Source organism: Apteryx rowi, unplaced genomic scaffold (genome assembly GCF_003343035.1).
Source record: "Apteryx rowi isolate R43461 unplaced genomic scaffold, aptRow1 scaffold_463, whole genome shotgun sequence".
NCBI classification, from domain to species: domain Eukaryota; kingdom Metazoa; phylum Chordata; class Aves; order Apterygiformes; family Apterygidae; genus Apteryx; species Apteryx rowi.
The window spans coordinates 107946-127542 of record NW_020450720.1 but is presented as its reverse complement, the minus strand read 5'-3'; the positions used below and the strand labels follow the sequence as shown (position 1 = coordinate 127542).

General features: G+C 42.0%; 1 protein-coding gene across 1 annotated transcript in view; it reads right to left on the bottom strand.

Annotated features, from left to right (window-relative positions):
* The window catches only part of DAPK2 (death associated protein kinase 2), a 50909-nt gene that overhangs the window by 16143 nt on the left and 15169 nt on the right, over positions 1 to 19597 (bottom strand). The window contains exon 7 of the mRNA XM_026077836.1: positions 4056 to 4277. Coding sequence (XP_025933621.1) covers positions 4056 to 4277 — 222 coding nt within the window. The remainder of the gene's footprint in view (positions 1 to 4055; positions 4278 to 19597) is intronic.

Sequence of the window (19597 nt, the reverse complement as noted above, 5' to 3'; positions counted from 1 at the left end):
AAGCCAACCGCTGTGGAACCCCAGAAAAACGTTGTTCAGCGCTAACTCCTTTGCAGTAAAACACCCACTACTTCACTACAAGTTACAACATTTAAGCATCCAGGCAAGTGTGTTTTTTAAATCAGCACTACGTGCAAAAGTGCATATGTTTCTTTCTAGAAGGAACCTAGCCTAGGAAAAGGTCCCTCCCTGATTCCATCTCTTTCCCCTTTACCAGGTCACTTTACACCCACAGCAAAGGAAGAAGCAAGCAGACGATGCCTTTGCTCTTCCTGCGAAGTCCAATAAAATGCTCTTCCTGTGAAGTCCAACAAAAGACAAATGGCAATGCTGCCCTATGTCCTGCAAACAGCTCTTTCTTTTATGTACACGAACTTGATGCCTGCCAGCAGACACACTCATGTGTCCATCAAGCCTGCCTCGAGGCTGCTTTTGCTTGGGCAAAGCAGGCTCAAGGCAGGGCCCAAGACACACAACAGCAGCAAGGTCACAAAAGCTCCCGGGAGCCCAACCCTGCACAAGGTGCACCAGGAAAGGCAAACTATAGACCTGCCAGACCGCACGTAACAGCGGTGGATTTGGCAATGCTCTTCCCGCTTTTGAATAGGAGAAACGGCACCTGTGCCTAAAGGGAAGGTAGTCTTGCCTGTAACCACCTAGTTTGAGTTTGGGAAAGGGTCAACACTGTAGCCAGAGACTCTGTTAAACACCGGGGAAGCTTCTTCAACTGATCAAGAACACTAGCAATATTCTTTGGATGCCAAAGTCCACTGTAGCTAATGATAAGATTAATTGGCCAGGTGCCGTAATGCTCATTTTGACAAACCGCAAGGAGTATGAGACTGATATCAGAGTGTCAGGAGTAGAGATCTTTTTACAGAGAGAATTAATTATCTTTATTAGCAATTAACATCATCCTCAATTCTTGTACTGCAGCTGAATGCAGCGGCCTTAATCAAAGCTCCATTGCACCCAGCCCTCTGCAAGGGCAAGAAACTACAGCCTGAAAAAAAAAAAGCAGGTGGTGGTGACACAGGAGGTTGTTTTAGCCCAAAATAGCTGCTAGTCAGAAGCAGCAAGCTCCTTTCCTGTCCTCCAGAGCCTGACTATGGAGACCAACATTTGGCCATAAACATATACTTAAAAATTAACAGATGCTCATCGTCACTCATATGCCATCTGCCAGCAGTCACACTAATCTCCAGGAACGCTCCCTGGCCCAAACGTTGGCTCCCCTGGAAAGCCAGTGGTTATTTCATCTCACTCAGGGATCAAAGCCTCATTGTCTGGACTCCACTCAGAAGGCTGGAGCAGGTGCCCTAGGAAACATATGGTGAACATAAATTCAGCCATGGCATCTCCACATTTCCGGCTTCAGAATTCAGAAAAGTGCATTATTTACTAAGTATCTAAAAATTGCTAGTAAGTAAAAGACCTCAGGGTGTCTCCTTGTTCACAGCCGTGTAAACCTGTGCCATGAATTGACAGATAAAGGATATGTCGTCTTCTGCACAGCCTCTCTAAAACTCAGGGGTTTGAAACCAGGTGATATTGACTCCACAAAAGAGCAGGACATAGCCCAAAAAAAGCTTAATGTGATGTCTCTCTTCCTTCGCTATATGGCAAACTTCATCCCGCCTAGGTCCAGGACCATACACCCTGACCAGCAGCGCTTGGTTTGTTAGAAGAACCACTTCCATTTCTGGCTCTGATGCGTACGAGCACACGATTCTACTCACTGCTTTGTGCGACAGTGTTCAGGTTTCTCCTGGCTTTCAGGTGTCAGTAGAATATAGGACCCAACCATCTATGTCACTTTAGGAAAGCTGAGCCACGCAAACACACATAGATATATACTTGCACATGGGCTAAAATAATTTTCATTCATTTCAAGTCCTTAAGTTAGATCAACAGCACACTAGCACACACTGTGAACTGTGCAGAAAGAGATGCTTTGGACTTATGTCTATAGGATCATCTGTGCACACTGAGTCACTCATTTCTGCTACAGTCCTGATCCTCAGCCAGGAAACACCTGGAATGGAAACAAGTCAAGTTCCAAGTCTCATACAAATTCATTATCTCAGGATGAGTTTGAGTATAGCAAACCCAGTTGCTTCGTGCTTCCCCCACCTCTTTTTTTTTTTTTTGAAAAGTGAAATAAATTTTTATCGTAGGAGGTTTTTTTTTTATATTCAGTAATTGACAGCAGTCAGCTGCAAAGTTTTCTTGAAATGACTCCAAAACTTGCACATTGACAGTGACGCTATTAAATCTGGGGACATACAAATGTTCTGCAACATGCAGCTCCAGATGCAATGCAGAGGAGCAAGTGATCTTTCTGTGACCTCCTGGCCTGCTATGGGTCAAACATGGTAGGCATCAGAAGGGCTGGCAAATAGCACCGAGAACAGAAAGCACAAACAGCAGCTCCAAGCTACTTACCTCCCCTCCAGCCTTTGTGCTGTGAAGAATTTTGCATCCCTGGGTGAGCAGGGGAGGCTCAGAGATCACATGACATAGCATCTAACATTTCAATATATTGAGTCCATCCAACAGTCAGATCAGCTACTTATTCTAGTATCTTCCCTTAGCATTGCACACTAATAATCCTGAAGACTGCTGCAGCTGCTTTGTGTGACCCCCTCCAGCCCAGCAAAAGCAGCTCCTGCGTGATCTCACAAAACCTCTACTTCAACCTCTCCACTAGAAGCTGAAGTCACACACGCAGCAATAACTAAGTCATTTTTAATGACATTGGTTTTCCAGGCCAGGAGGCAAAAATACTGTTTACACAGAGCATAGCTCTTTTGGCCAGACTGGAGAGAGGTATTTCTTCTTTAAAAATTCATCTTCACCTCCCTCTTTACTGTCAGGGCTCTTTTGCATCACATAATATTTTACTAAAATGAAGAAATCCCACCACACATACATTAGTGTTAGCACTGAAGTGACTGTGTAACCTTTACCCCCCCACACATTCAGACTAACATCACATGTACTGTTTCAGATTCTAATAAAGTGGCAATTCTCTACCTAATACACAGCCAGGTTTTCTCACTTTCTTTCAGTCAATGAGATTAAACTTAAACAGCACCAAAGGTGACCCCCTGAAATGCAAACTCATGTTCCAGCTAAGCGCAGGCTCCTTAGCTAAGGCTTTGTTAAAACGAGCCCTGAGCACACCTCCCGCTTCCCCGGCCGTGCTTGTTCTTCCAGGCAGCAGCACGCACAGGTCCTGCAGAACACACTGGTGTTCCCTCGGCCTTCCCTGGCAGAGCAGCAGCTGCTAGCTGCTTTTAAATCTCTCTTTAAACAGCACAAAGTGATCTGCGTTACATAGCCAAATAGGCATGAGCATCATCCTGATCCAGCAGCCAGGCAATGCAATGGGTCACAAAGCAGGTGCCGAGCTACAGCGCTCCGCAGATCCCCTGGCTGGGAGACTCGTGTGTCAGCAGGACCTACAGAGCAGAGCTCTTCCCCGTGGTGTGCTGGAGCAAGAGGAGTGACTCCACAGTCCTCCCCTCCCACCTCGCCGCTGTTCATCCTCAAGAGTCAGAGCCTGGGTGTTCAGAACCCCCTTCTTCCCCCTCACCGCCTCTAAACAAGGAAAACATCGAAGTAGTGAGAATGGCTACAAATGTTTTAAGGGGCTTGGGGGCTGCACACGCGCTGGAAGGGGGGAAAGGAGGAAGAAAAACCAGAATGGGTTTTTGGTAGACGTTAGTGATTCCTCCAGGGTTCAGGTCAGGGCAGCACGAGGCGGATGTGAGGTACTCTCTCTGCTCAGTAAACTCTGCTTGCAAGCTGACGACGCTCCCTGGCTCGGTAACAAAAGCTGATGCTAAGGGGCACCTGCCCTCCCAGGGCACACGGAGGGGCTGGGGGGCCTTTTCCCAGTGACCTCATTCAATTCTCCTGCCAAGGGCTGTGAGGCCGGACAACGCAACTGTCCCATTTCCACAGCGCCTCTGCGCTCCAGCAGCCTCAGCTGCCCTTTCCTGTTCCTTTACCTCATCCTGCCCCAGAGCGTAGGAAGTCCCCTTACTCACAGCTCAAGGATGAGGACCACGTCCGTCTTGTTCTCATAGATGTCGTGCAACTTGATGATGTTGGCATGCAGGACCTGCTGCAGAATAGTCACCTCCCGTTCAATTTCCTCACGTCTCACCCCGCGACGGCTGGCCTGACTCTGACGCTTTTTAATGAACTTTGCGGCATACTCTACACCGGTGCTTCTGTCTCGGCATTTCTTCACTATAGCAAACTGGCCACTGCAAGGACAAGATAATAAAAATGCTCTTAAAGCTTTCACATAACACAGCTTTCCGAATGAGCTGTTCATATACAAAGCCTGATCCTGCAAGCCCTGGCCGGCAATAATGCTACCATACGAGCCTCTTCTTACTACGATAGTGAGGACTGTCACAATTTTGCAGTTAAAGTCACTAGAGCATAACAAGGCTGTGCCTGAAATTCAGCAAGACCAAGCAGCGTCTGAACAGAAGGGAAGATACAAGTTGAGAATCTCTACAGAATAGTTCACGTTTAAATGAATAAGATCTGGCTCAAAAGGTTCAAATTACCACTCCTTCGGCTGGTAATGCTTGAGGCATTCAAGTTGGCAACAGACCACTGCATATTCTGAAAGGATATGCAGGCACCGAAGCATCTCCTTGAAGGATAATCGCTCAGAAAAGGACTTGATGGAATGACGACCCTTTGGAAATGTAGAATTGGCCTCCAGTAACCAGTTTTCACAGAAGGTACAGGTTTATTCACAGTTCTGCACTTCACTTGGAAGTTTGGCTATAAATGTAATTTGAGTAAGTGCATGTTCCTTACTGTTAGTGCAAGGACAGAGAATTTCCCATTTTACCAGAGAGTAAAGTTGCTGCACCAAAGTTTTTAAAAGGCACATACCTGCCATTTGCTAATAAAATTTTCCTGACTGTGGCTCCTAGAGCAAGAGATTCCAGCCCAGTTTTAATAGTTCCCCGTTATCTCCTAAGAGGGGAACACTTGGAGGTCAGATGACTATTTCAATGAATAATAACTCTATAAGTTGCAGCCTTATGTCACTGACAGGAACTTTTCAAAATGAGGCACGTTTTATTGACTTTCCAATAGCAAACTCTGGAGTCCTGCTTTATTTTCATTTGTATGAGCTTTTCTCCCTTCATCATTCCCTTGAGAGGCACTGTTTGAACTTGAGAGAGGCACCGTCTCTAGAGCTGAGGCTTTCTTCTCCTCATTTGTCTTTCTGAAAAACAACTGTAATCAAACTGAGAGATGCCTTACCAAAATTAAGCAAGAAAGGTGGTCTGTAGCTAAAGCAGGATTTGAGAGATATGAACTGTGTTAGGCAAGAATATGGCATGAAACAGAATGATCAGTCACAGGATTCTTTACTCATCCCATTTGGGATCAAGTCACTTATTCTAGACAAGGAAAACTATGTTGTATCAGAGGAATGTTTAAACATGCTAAAATCTTCATAGACATACAAAGCAGGAAATAAAATCATAAGCCATTGCCTTGAATTTGCATTTAGTCCACATAGGACATGTAAGTGAGCCACTAATGCCTTACAAAAATTAAGAAAGAAGAGTGGTCTGTAGCTGAAGTACTGGAGGGATTTGGGAGATCTGAATTCTGTCATAAACTTATTGTATATCCTTTTGCAAGTCACTTCTGCCTCACTCTGCTCCATCAGCAAAATAGGAATAGACTTCCTTTCTTCCACCCACTGTGCCTATGTGTCCTTGCACGCTGCTTTAACACTAAGGCGTCTATCTCAGTTTGCTGCTACTACAATGGAAATATTAAGGACAACTCGCCCTGTTCCATGCAATGGAATAGGCTCTTGTCCAAACTGCTTCTGAAAAGCAGATAAAAATCACACTTAAACAGAAATGCATTTCTTTTAGTGAAGGAACACTCAGCAGATTTAATTAAGCATACCTGTATCTTTTTAGGTTTGACTTAAATTTGTAACACTCAAATTAAGCAAAGAGAATAGCAGGCATATAGATTTAAATATATATTAACTCCATGGCTTGATTCGTGAAGATACTAAAATACTTGGTCAGTCTGAAACTATGTGAAAGCTTGTATGGCTTGAGGTTTCATCACAAACTCTAAATATCAACTAATCTTTACTAAAAAGAAGTTAGGATAAAGATTTTTCATAAAATTCATGTAAAATCACCTTGTTTGGGTACAAAAGCTCTCCAACTACTTATTTTCCCTTAGATCTTCCAAAACCAACTCAAAACTGAACAGGTCTGAACAAAAAAGAAGCTAGAGTTAAAATACATAAACCACTAATGATGATTCTTTCAAACAAAACTGATACAGACTCTCTGGTGTCCTAATTCAAGCACTTCCAGCTCAAGCAACAATGAGGACTAAGAACATTTGGTTTATGTCTTGACATTTGCTTCAGTCAGTTCAAACACAAATGAGGTCAGTCTTCTCCAGTCAGAAGGAGTTTCATTCACTGCTCTTGCACATTCCTCAATAGAAAGCCCAGTATTTTCACCAGTATTCAATAAACTAACTTTTATATACAAGGAATAAAATAAACAAAGCTAATTTTTAATTATGGAGGCCATCTCAGAACCTTCTTGTACCTAATGGTCCCTTCAGGATTATTATTTTATTTGCATGTCCACAACCAACAGCTTGTTAGCGCAGACCTGCACATAATGATGCATAGAGCACATAATCAGGCAGGAGGTTGAATGTCAGCTGGTGGAAAACAAGGAGCTAGTGGAGAAGCGTTACAGCAGCAAGAACAGCTGTGAAGGGAAATGGCTATCAGCAGCCTGCTGAGGTTGGTGCTGAGTCTGATGGCAGGCTGCCGCTTACAGGAAAAGCCCTGCAGCCATATCTCTGCAATACAACCTCCAAGAGACCAAATGGAAGGAAAAGTTGACCACTTCTGTTTGGACTCTAGTTCAAGGAGCTCATAGCCCTCCTGAGGACATCTATAATTTCAAGCAGCAGGAACAGTCTGTTACCACACTGAAGCTCCTCTGCTAGAAACCCTAAGCTGATGGGAGCTTCCTGTCATTTATTTTTACCCTGCTAGATTGCAGGAGGAATTTGTCAAACTCTCTTTTGGCAGAGGGAAAGAAAGACCACAGAATCCACCTTGCAAATAGGAGGTGTATGCACTGTTACAAACATTACCATGGGTGGTGAACCATGCCAAATAACTGGAGACTTGAGTTTATGGCTAATGTCATAGGCTTCAGTTTGCCTTGCTTAAGGGTAAAAATGCATCTTGTGATCACAAAGAGGTAAAAACCTGGCAAGGCATATAGACAGAACAGGCCTGAGTATTTTTGGTTAAACAAAGTTTTGCTAAAACTATTCCTTCACAAAAGCTGCATTTCGTTTCAACAACTTAATGTGAAACATGGAAACCAAGTCTACATGTTCCCCATATCCTACCAAGTGTTCTCCAGTCAGAAAAGGCTCGGGTTATCAGTGAATATTTGACAGACCCGTACTTCTGCAAAAACATACAAAATATTTCATTGTATTTCCACTACGGAGCAGAAATAAATTTTGAATTTCTAGGAAGTTAGGTTGCTAGGAAGCCATAGTCAACTCTAATAAATAGGGCAGGAAACACAACCCTGTTAGAAGAACAGCATAGTCAAACAGCTACTCCTGCCTGGCAGGTGCAAAGCCTAACAAGCACCTAAGATCCTATCAGCAAAAGGACAGTCTTACCTAAGCCCTTGTCTCCTCAGACTCGTGATGACTTTCTGCTGATGTCCAACCGCTTTTCAAACTGACAAAAACGAGGCAATGAGTTCTGCTTTACGCCCACAGGCAGCCCCACTCGCTGCTCTATCTCCGAGATCTCACTCTGCAAGAACTGGCAGGGCTCCAGCCCCAGAATATATTTATAAGGTATTTCCTTAGTCAGGGCATTATAGCCAGCTTGCAAGGAAAGGATTCATCTTACAGATAACTTTAATCTTTAACTACTGTGATTTAATCAGCCAGGACCTCTTCATAAGAATCGTAAACACACTCATTAAGTGCAATCACCCATGATTACACTATAGATGCACTGAGCTATTACGGTTTTCAATATTGTTATATCCTTCACTGGCTTGGTAAGTGAGAGATGCAAGTACAGTTGGAACTTAAATTATGCAGCATACACAGCAACGATACTCAGAACCTTAATAACATATAATGTACTTAGTGCTTCATTAATGCAGATGGCTGGTCGGAGTCTGTCTTAAACCTGCAAAGGCGAAGAAAGCCAGAATTAAGGCTGTCACTTGGCTCTTGCTCGCTCTCAAAAGCTGACACTCCATGACAGAGACAGCCTCTCATTTCAGATGGCTCTAACGATGCCAGACAGCTTGAAGGACTTCTTTTTGTTTTTCCTTCTCAGACATATCCTAAACACTTCTCAGGAGAGGAGGGAACGGATGGGACAAGTTTACTTATCCCTTCAGGAAGCTTTTCATTCATTAATCACACATGGAATCTAGACTGCAACCATTTGTCAAATCCATTAGTTCATTAAGAGGCTATATTTCTGCCTCCTGATTTTGTCATTACATGCAAACCCCTAGAGAACTTGAGAATGAAATTCCTGCTACAAAATCCCCAAATTTGCCTTAAACATTCTGCTAGACGAGTTCAATCTATAGTGCTGAGAGCTGTTTCTGTAAAACATCATGGGCTTCTACTAGACACTCTAGTCGTCTTTAAGGACTTTTTTTTTTTTTTTTTTTTTTTTTTTTTAAAGAAGCAGAGCTTGCTTGATCCAGAGTTTCCAAAGAGTCCTGATACTAGTGTTGCTGTATTCACTTTCCTTGACTTCACCCTAGGGACATAAATTTTGCCAAAAAAGCTCAGGTAAAAAAATATCATTATTTCATGACTGCAGACTATGGGAGCAAACACACAGTTACTTTTGCATTTATTCTAAAAGATCAATGATGCTCATGATTTTGGAGATTTCTGTTTACTTAAGAACTTACAGAAACAACAATGACACAGTCTAGGAATTCCCTTCTTTCCCTTAGACATATTTACAGTCTGGACAGTTGCCCATCACATTACCTTGTCACTATTTTACTATTTCCCCTGTGTGTGTGCCCGCAAGCACACTCTGTCTGCCCCTGTCCTGGTCTTCATGCCATTCACTTTATCCCTTAAAAACAGGCTTTTGCAGACAGTCTTTAGGGAGCACAAGGAAAGACAGTTTGTGACTGAATAGAAGAGGGTGAGAGCCACAAGGAAAAAGAGAGATAAATGCACAATTTAGAGTTCTGATGTAATCATGCTACTGTCCATAACCCACACTCACCCTTTTCTCCACTTCTCGCTGCAGAGCATGCTTGCTTTGCCTGTGCTTACCCCCAAATTCCCAGGGCCTTTAATAAAGTATCACAGGGGAATGCTAAAATATTTTTGAACAACCCTTTAAGACTGTCACCACAAAGCAGCAGCCAGTGTGTCTTTTCACATGAGCAGCCCAAGGCTTCGCAAGGCACTGATATATTGAAAAACACCAAGAAAAGAGTTAAAGGTTCAGGACGGGACAAGCAGGGAGGAAAGGCTTTGAGCAACAGTTAAAGGGACAGCATATGGCTCTGCTGTTCCATCGGACGTCACCCAAACGAAGAGCTCCTGCAGAGGCCCGTGCAGCTACAGAGGATCTCACTGGTAACTTACAGCCAGACCTTCAGATTTCTTGTTAGCAACAATAGCTCCTAAAGACAAGGATCAAGACAACTGCACTTCTGTGCTTCCTAATGCAAATGCATTCAAGGCATAAGAATCAAATAGTGCCAACTTCACAGAATTTACAATCCAGGCATGGCAAGAGGTAGGAGAAAGGAACGCACGTCTCTGACAGTTGAGTCGACAGCAGTAAGAAATTGAGCCATTTACTTAACTTCACGTTAGGAGTCTGTGCCTGATTGTAGACTTGAAACCAAATTTCACAGCTCAGATGTCCAAATTTCAGTTAAATGCCTCTGCCAAAATTCATGTTTTCTAGTACATCAGTGAAACAAAGATGACTCGTATCCTGAACAGCAGTATTTAGAGCACACACAAGATAAGCTCAGACGCAGACACGTCTTACCTTCTTTTTTTTTCTTTTAATTGAAGTTGTTCCCTTTCAAAATATTTTGGACAGCTGTACTACAGCCTCATCATAGATCCAAAATAGGCTGTCCTCAACTGTGGTAACAGCTTAAGAGTATAAACAGTAGCAGCTGCAACCAGTCAGTTACTCTATGATTATGTACATCATATTCATCCATCATTAATAATGCAATTCATCCTAGCAATGAAGACGACATTATTTGCATTGCTAATATCATCTAGGAGATTTGTCACTGAACAAGAACACAAAGAGACAATAATACTGGGTGGTTTTAGAGTTCATTTTTAGAAACATGCTTTAGATGAGCACAAGTTCAGCTTATTTTATTGTTGTGCAGTTCAGGAGAAGAGGTGAAAAGGATGTGGAGAAGAGAGAAACTGGGCAGTCCAGAATAACTGGATAATTTCTCACTCTTTTTCAAAGCTTATTTTTAATCCTGGTGCTGGAGGGTAGTGCTCCAGGGCAGAATTTGACTTGAGTGAATGACAGAAGTGCAGACTGCCTGTTTGGGATGCCTCAATGCAAAACAGTGGCATTGCTATGGTGCATCAGAATAAAAAGAGCCTTTAAGGAGATCTAAGCATATATCCGGGTTTATATCCATCCTCCTCTGATATCCCAGAAACGTCACATTGCTGGTAGCTGTCGTGAAATGCTGAGAATATGTAAACGAAACGCTGAGATGACAGTGCGGGTTACCTGGCTCCAGTCAGGCCCTCTGAGGCCAGCTGAGGAAGTCGAGTCTGTCATTTGAGAAGGGCAGACTATTTCTTCCCCAAATACCAAACACATGTTCAGTTTGGGCTTATTTGGTTTATGTTCTATGTTTATATTTCATGCATTAAAAAATTCTGTAAAAGGAAGAATTTTTTTTTAATTTTTTCGTAGTTGCAAAAACTTGACATTTCCGTAAGATAGACAGGTACGTCAGAACATATTGACAGGTACACTTGACACTGAAATATGATTTCAAGGGGTTCTTGGAAAAGTAAGTGAACTTGGAAAAGGAGGATAGCGCTGTGGCATTCTGTCAGGCAAGAGGCTACATTCAATTCCCCAGAGGAGCCTGGACAATTTACTTTGGAAAAGATTTGCAAGGGATTCTAGGCAGCTAGGATCCTACATACTTGATAGAAAATAACATCTCAGTCTTTCTGTACTTAATTTCCCAAGGTCTGTACAATGCAGGTAGTGCTACTGGTAAAAAGAAATAAAATTACAAGCAGTAAGCATACTGCTGGATCCACATTTCATTTTTTGTCTCCAATCATCATTATAATTGTAATTAGAATCACTCACATTTTTACTCACTAGGTGTTTCAGCAGAAGAATACATTACCAGGAGGAAAACTAAAATACAACCTAACTGCATCTCAACCACTCTCTTAACTGCCTACATGCACATGCAGACTACCATGAATGCAAAACAGTTTAACCCTCCCTTTGACAGGGGACCTGCGACCTCACTTGGGGAGCTGCATATTTAGCTGGAATTCCTTTGGTTTCCAGTTCGGGAGAAGTTTGCAACCAGAGGCTGCTCAGCAACACCAACAGTATATAGCCAGGCCGTAGGCAGGGAGCACCTGCACTCTATTGCATGGAGCAAAACACTGCAAAATTTCTTCCTCTTTTTTTTGGAAACTCGAATGATGCCATAAACATCTATTACTCTTTGGGGGTTTTCTTTCTGATCTGCAGAAGGTGCAGAAAGGTGAAAGTCTCACTTTCCYCTCCGCTGGAGAGAAACAGCAAATGGCCCTCCAGGGTATGCTAAACCACAGCAACATGAACACGGTAATACTGATGTTGACGCATTTGGTATTGCTGTATCAGAGTGAAAAGTTTGCTAAATCGCAGTGAACACAAACAAGCTCTTTTAAGGCAAATGGAGATGACCTTCCATTCCCCTTTCTTCTCCTCCCTCACATGTTTTGTTGTTGTTTATCATGTTTTAAGCAAGGTTACACTGAACTTCCTAGCGCAGTTCAGTTGTTGCTCCGATGTGCGCTTCTCTAAAGATAGCAGCGGAGTTAAAGTAGCTATGGCTGGTATGCCAGCCAGCTGGTTTCAACACAGTATAATCACATTCCAGGCAAAGGGCCTTGAAGGAAACCTCTCAAACCACAAGTCTTAAAGCCATACAAAGCATGAAGGAAGACGACAAAAACTGGATATGATTGTGTAAAAACATATTTCTACTCTGAATTTCTTTACAAATTGGTCTTCCAAGAGAACATCCCCAAAAGGTAAAAAGAATCAGTAGCGTTATACAGGAACTTACGTTGCTTGATCAAGAGTCATCAGAAACTGAAGACCCCTTTATTACAGACATCAGTAAAAGTACAAGGAAAAATCTATTCGACTGATTTGCTCACTTTCCTTTTGAGAGCAAACAACAAAAAAGGCCATACAGACAACACTAAAACATCCAAAGCTTGCTACACATGAGCCCAGAGAGTAGCTTCCAACAGCAGTGGGCATTATGATAGACATATAATACTTGGGCTTTCCTGAGAATTTGGGGATTGATATGGATCAACAGGCAGGCATCATATAACTTCTGTTTATTCCTAAAAAATTAAAATACTTAAGATTTTCTACTTTTAGTAACTTTAGTCCTGGAATTTTAGCACAAGTGTTAAAATGCTTCTATCAGTCGTAAAATGCTTTAAATGCTCATCAGTTTTAAAATGCTTCTGTCAGTTGTAGGACACAAATATTGTAGCTAGCTGAATAATATTTAAAAGGCAAAGTCTCAGTAACGTAAGCATGGTTTTTCAGCCCCCGCTAAGACCGGATCAAAACTCAAGCCTGCCTGTGATTCAGAATGGTATTAGTTACTGGCAAGGTCAAACACATGATGGAAAACTCATGTTTGTGAGTGATCCTGTCTAAACTGCTTCCTCTCCATATACTGAGGAAAAGCAGAAGCACCGAGGTGCTCAGCTCTACTCGGTCGGAAAGCTGGGGCTGCCTCAGGCAAGTTACTTTATCCACCCGCCTTACAATGACACCCTGCAAAAAGGCTCATATCCACACGACAGGGCTAGGAGGTTCTGACTTCTGGTTATATCAAATTCTGACCATGCAACCCCGATATAAGGTTGCTTTCTACAAAAGAGCAGGGTGAATGTTTCACTCTCACAGCCCTTCCCCGCTGCCCTAAATATGTTCCATAAATCTAAAAGCAAGACTTGAGCATAACAAGATATACAAGGTACCCTACCATAAAAACAATAGTCCGCTGTGGGGAGGAGCTGTCGGGGAAACTGTGAAAAGCTCACTTTTTCAATATAAGGTGCTTAAAGTTTGAATAAAAGCATGAAATTTATATTTGCATTTTTTCCTTATGTTTCAGACATCCAGTTGTGGGAACGCCAGCACATAGCGCTTGCAATAGCCTTAATAACATAAGCACAGTCTGTCAGTCCTCACTACAACAAGATCAAAACTCAAGCCTGATTGTGATTCAGAACAATATTTCTTACTGGCAATTTGCTATTACAAGCCCTATCCCAAACATGGGCAAGCCGATGTAATTCACATACGTGGCTGCCTGTGCCTACGAAGCCAAAGCATAGCTTGCAGAACTAATTTTAGGTTTACTAGACATTGCAAGGTTTGCCAGTTGTTGGCTCTCTTTCTCTAACTGGRTGATAAAGTACGTTTGGTCCCTTGACAGCAAGAGAAAAGAGACACCCTATCCAGTGCCAAACATTCTCCGAGCTAAGAGACAATATGATATCTTTAACCCTGAAAATAATTTTAGCTGTTTATCTTTACTGACAGTAACTATCAGTTAAGTGCATGTCGTGTACCTCATGGGCCAAGTCAGCTTCACCTTCTGTTAGCATCACACTGTCCATCCTCTAGTGAATAAGCATACAGCATCTTTTACTTTGTTTTTTGAGTAATCTAGAGCTCTATCAACAGGAGAGTAAAAATCCTAAAAATGTATCATGAAATTGTCTTGTGTGCTTAGCATTCTCCTTGTGCATTTTTGAGTCAATATACATGAACAYAATCATAGAAAATAGTGTCAGGCTGACCTGGGTGCAGGACTTCTTTTCTAGATGCAAGAGGCTGCCTTTAGAGCCCAGACTTCATGGTTTATTTAGTTTCAGCAATCAAAAATCATTGATTATCAACTACAGCAGTTGTTTTTATGTAAACAGTTTTGTTAATTGTGACTTTTTGCCATTATTGAATTTAACTGGGGACTGCAAGCTTAGAAATTCTGTCTCATTACTATTTCTTCTGGTCTTTTTCTCTCAACTCTTTTATTGGAACCTACTTTTTCCAAGAAATTTTATCCTTTAATAATTGTATTTCTGTTAGCTTTCACAGCAAAGCCCTTAAGAATTCTTGTTCAATACCTTTTTAAAAAAACCTCAAGCCTCTCAAGCTGTTGTCCTCCCAAATTTAAGTCTTTAGAGCAATTTTTCTGCTGCACTTAATGGATTTCATTATGCTAAGCACTCTCCCCTCCATTTCCTTATATTTCAGCAGCCAGTTCTGCTCGCTGGCATGCTCCTCCCAAAGGAGAGGCAATAGATTCTGTCGATAACTCCTTCTACAAGCCATTTGAAGGCTTCTGGAGCTCATTTTGAAGCAGCTCAACCAAAGGCCACGCAAGGTTCACAAGCATAAAAGTATTTTCCTGGAAGCTTTTTGTATGAAGCCTGTGGTCACAGCCATAAAGAACTGGGAGCTTTCTGTAAACGGACTATAGCAATACTTTTTAGTATGTTTTATTTTTTATGAGTATAGACAGTATAGATTCAAACTAACTAGTGATTCCTGGCAATACATAGTAAACTAAACCAGTATTTGCTATGGCAGGAGTTTAATCTAAGCAGTGAATACATGGTATATCCAACAGAACAGTATTTACTAAGAAACTAGAGTATGATAGCTGAAACAAGGAAAAAGAAATCCTAACATGGAAGAGTCATTAAAGGAAAAGTATTTTCTTGTTCCTGTAAGACTTTATGGAACAAAACTCTCACGTAAAACACAAACTTTAACGTGCTTAATACTCTGCTGACACATCCTACAACTTCATAAACAGCTTTAAAAATAAAATTGTCACAAATGTCACTGTATTTCCTGTGTTTGAGCTGCAAATAAAAAGTGGGGAAAAAAAGTAACAAAAGGCAAGCAAACTGGCTACCTCTCCTAGAGCAACTGCACAGAACCTCAGCTGCAGCAGATGCTGGATTCTGACAGAACGCTCTAACCCTTTTCTTAATAGGGTATTTTACAGGAATTGTGCTTGGCTACTAAAAAGTAGGTAAATTCTTCATGTGTGTGAAAGATATACAAGTAAATCCGGTTCGCAAAATACTATGGCTGTCTTTTGAACCTTTCAAGCAAGATTATCACAGAAGTATCCCTGGTTCTTACCACAGCCCTGTGAGACAGGCGGGAAGAAAACGTTTACGTTAGGAGAAGCGACTAACGATTTCATGTCAGGTTCACTAAAGGCCTGGGCAGTGTCAAGGATACGTCCAACCAAGTCAGTTAACGCGACAGGGAGGTGCATCACCATACTACTAGTCTAACAATCCGCTAGTTGTTAATCCTAACAGGATGCATTACTCTACGCAGGGGGGGAAATCGGCTGCCGCTTTTAAATACACTGTGGCATTTTCACTAATAAACCATGCTTTGACTAATCAACTGCATAATACTCCAGAATATAGTGACTTTACATGGTAGGTTTTAATAGTTATGACAGGGAAGTGCTGAGCACCTCTGGACATACGCTGCATCTGACGGCATCAGTGTCTCTAGCACCTTGAACCCACATCTCTTTACAGCTCATGCAAAGGAGACCCACCCTGGGCAGGACAGACTCATGTCCGCTGCCAAAAGGGAGTCCCAACAGTGCAAGAATATGACTCAAATAGAAGGATCCAGTTTACTGGAATAAGTACGGAGTAAGTAAACCATCCGAGATTCAAATCCAGGTTTAATAAATCTCATGTTTCTGAACAATGCTATGACTTACTAGCAGCTATCGATCAAGCAATGTGTTATCTGCATTATAGCCAATTAATGCCTTAATCACCATTTGGGGCTATTAGCCCTGATTTACAAGAAACTGTGCCACCTGCTGAATCACCACCAGCACTCTCTGAAGCCGTTAAGTGTTTTCTGGAAGCCTCCCAGTCACGCAGTGACAAGCAATGTGGCCCATATCAGCTCCTGAGGTTGGAGGAGCAGAGAGTCTGCAGTGATATGGCCCCAGCCCAGCAATTCCGGCAAGTTCCTGATAGCCTGGCAAGCATTTTCTGTAATCCAAAGCACAAGAATAAAATGTGCATAATAAAAATTCTTCCCACTTATCACACCTGGGTTTTAGATTGAATATCAGCTCTCGTAATGGTAATGAACAGAGTCCAGAGACCTAGAAAGGTCAAAGCTGACTCAAGCTTAGCAGGAATGGCTGATTTGATAAGCTGTTCCTGCTGCTACGTGGAGCAACACCCGTGCATACGTCATATACATGCAAAAGGTTAGCACCTTGGTGTTTAAAGGTACAAAGGCATCTAAACTGCATTTGGAAAAAAGGCTCCTGATCGCTCCCAAAACAGGCCAGCGACTCTAACCAAACACACTAGCACTGCACAGAGTGAGTCTCGCTGTTGGAACGATTTTATATGTCTCTCCTCGCCAAAGCGTCACTGTGCGTCATGCTCAGCTATTACACCAGGTTCCCACCCCAATTCAAATGCACCGTTGTAGAGTTTTAAAAATGGTTAATAGATGTCACCTGAGCTAGATTAACCCTGACCATCAGACAGGCATCTACAAGCCCAATTCCACATAAGACACTAATAATTTGTCTAACAATTTATCCTTCCTAGTCCAGTGGTGAGCTGCACTATTTTCGTTTTACTCGCAGCTAACGTTTTTCATTTCAAAAGCCTGGAAGGAATACCATACAGAGCGCATTTCCTCAGCTGTCCAAATTTCCATCAGCTTTCTGCTGCAACGGAAACCAAAAATTAGTTTTTCTTTTTCTTTTTTTTAAGAAATAGCAAAGCAAAGATTAGAATTAGGTTTGATCTTCAGTGGTTAAAGACATTCCTCTAAYGATTTTGAGCCTTCTGAGCTCAACCCCCCCCACTGGGGTTGCTTAGTTCTAGTCATACTTTCAAAGACAAATGTGGATGGAGCACTGAGATCATTTCCATCACCGAGCTGGATTCTGGTAATAAGGAACTCGCTCAAAAAAAAAGTGCGACTTTGTTATTAAGTACTAACCAGGACCAGTTCTTCTTAGTTACTGTAGGTAGAGCAGTTTCATTACTTAAAATAAAAAAAAAGCCATAATTTTCCCTGTACTTTCTGTAATCAAACAAAAATTTTAGAAAGAAATAATTGAGAGAACACTGAAAACTAGCAGGGGAATCTATTTAAAAGGGGAAAAAAATGAAGACCAGTTTGCTGGAAAGAGTATAAAAACCCAAAACAGTGACTGTATCAGATAGCTGATGACAATCACAGTTATGGTGACCAAGTATCAGATGTCAAAAATGTTTCAAGAGAAGATTCAATATACATCAAACACGACATATAAGACTATAGTAACAAGAAATATTAACAGAGGTGCTGGGTAGAAATCAATAAAGTTACATTTTGCATTGAAAACAAAGATCTTCTTTAAATACCTCTGTATGCGTTGCAGAAAAAAAAAGAAAAAAGCCAAGGTTGTTCTTCCAATTTGAGAGAACTAACTCAAAGTACAAATGAAGAACAGAGTTAAGCCTGATGTCTGGGAAAGCCCAGCACTGAATGATTTCTATAGCAAAAGAAAAAAAAAATCCTCATGTGAAGATGTTACGTGATGTGTGCTAAGGGTAAGTTTGCTGGCTGTAATCACACCCTGTTTGCTGTAATCACACCCCTCTGTTTGCCAGGGAGAGTCTGTCTAGCAGGACAACACTACTTTTTATCACGGATTTCCAAGTTCCTCCCCTGTGAAGAATACCTCAGTTATCTCTGATTTTTGTTTTCATTACCTAAGCAAATATTAATTAGTTACATTGTCAGAACAGCGATTATGTGCCAGGTCTCAAGGTCCCACTAGCGCCGGTAAAATGTTGCATTTGCTGTCCGTCCGAGTTTCACCCAGAGAAAAGCTTTCAGCTGTCTCGGGGAGCTGCTCCGGTCCTCCAGGCACAAGGAGGGGAGCAGGGGCTCGCAGCTGAAGGTGGGCGCTCCAGGAGGCACGGCAGGCCACTCGTGAACCACCTGGCCTGCTTTAAACTAACCCTGGAACTATGCCCCAGGTCACAAGGGGCTGAGAAACTGGCTGCTGGATTACACCCGGAAAAACCAATAGACGTCAGAATGATTAGCTTTTGCATTAAAGCATCGTCTGAATCGTCTGGAATTTCTTCCTGGCCTGGATACATAGAATGCAAAAGGAAACGACTTCGACCAAAGTAAATGCCGAATGTATTTTCAGAACAAGCATCTGTTTTGTTGTTCTTTAGTAGACCAGATATGTACAACATAACTTTGCTGAACTGCAATTATACAAAGAAATTAAGTATCTTATTAAAAGAGGAAAAAAACAGTAATCCCTTTGAAGTCCAGGGAGCAAATCGAAATTCCATATATTTAAAAAGCCCATCAGAACATGAAACGCTGTTATGTCGAAGCAGACAAGAATCATCACTCAGAACTGGCCTGAAAGAACATCGCCACCATGATAACGAGATGGAAGCATCCGTCACACCGGTTACATGCAATTTTTTTATACATCCAGAAATTAACTACCACATGTGATGCACAAATTCTCCCCCCCGGTAATAAAGACTTGGAGTTCAGCCAATCCAAAAAGCCTTTAAAACCACACTGGATCATCTCGGCGGGGGGTGGGGAGGGAAGGGGGGAAACAGGAGAAAAAGCTCTAACAGCTTTCTCAGAATGACTCTTCATTTAACACATCAGGGTGCAAAGTACCATCGCTTCCCTCCTACTTCTCATAGGATGCCTTCAAGCAGCACTAGAGAAATACTGTTCAAGCAGTACTAGAGAAATACTACTACTAGAGCAGTCACATAAACTTGGGCACTTTTTTTTCCCCCCTATATATTATGAATAACTTACCTTACAGTAAGGCACTGAGTTCAGTAACCCTGGAAGCTAAGTGCTAAAAATATATATATTTAGAGACAATCCTTGCCACAGAGAGCTTAGACTCCAAATAGGAAAGCAAAAGCAGAGAAGTTCATTTCTTTGGTAAGGAGCTGGACACTAAGTGGGCTTACTTCAACACTTCTGCAGGGAACAAAATGCAAAATGTATACAGCTTACCTATAATTTTAAAGCAGAGCTACCATATACTGAACAGTTTACTGGAGACTGAATTTGGGAGAGTGGGGGATAAGATACAAATAACCCAAACTATTAATAAAATAT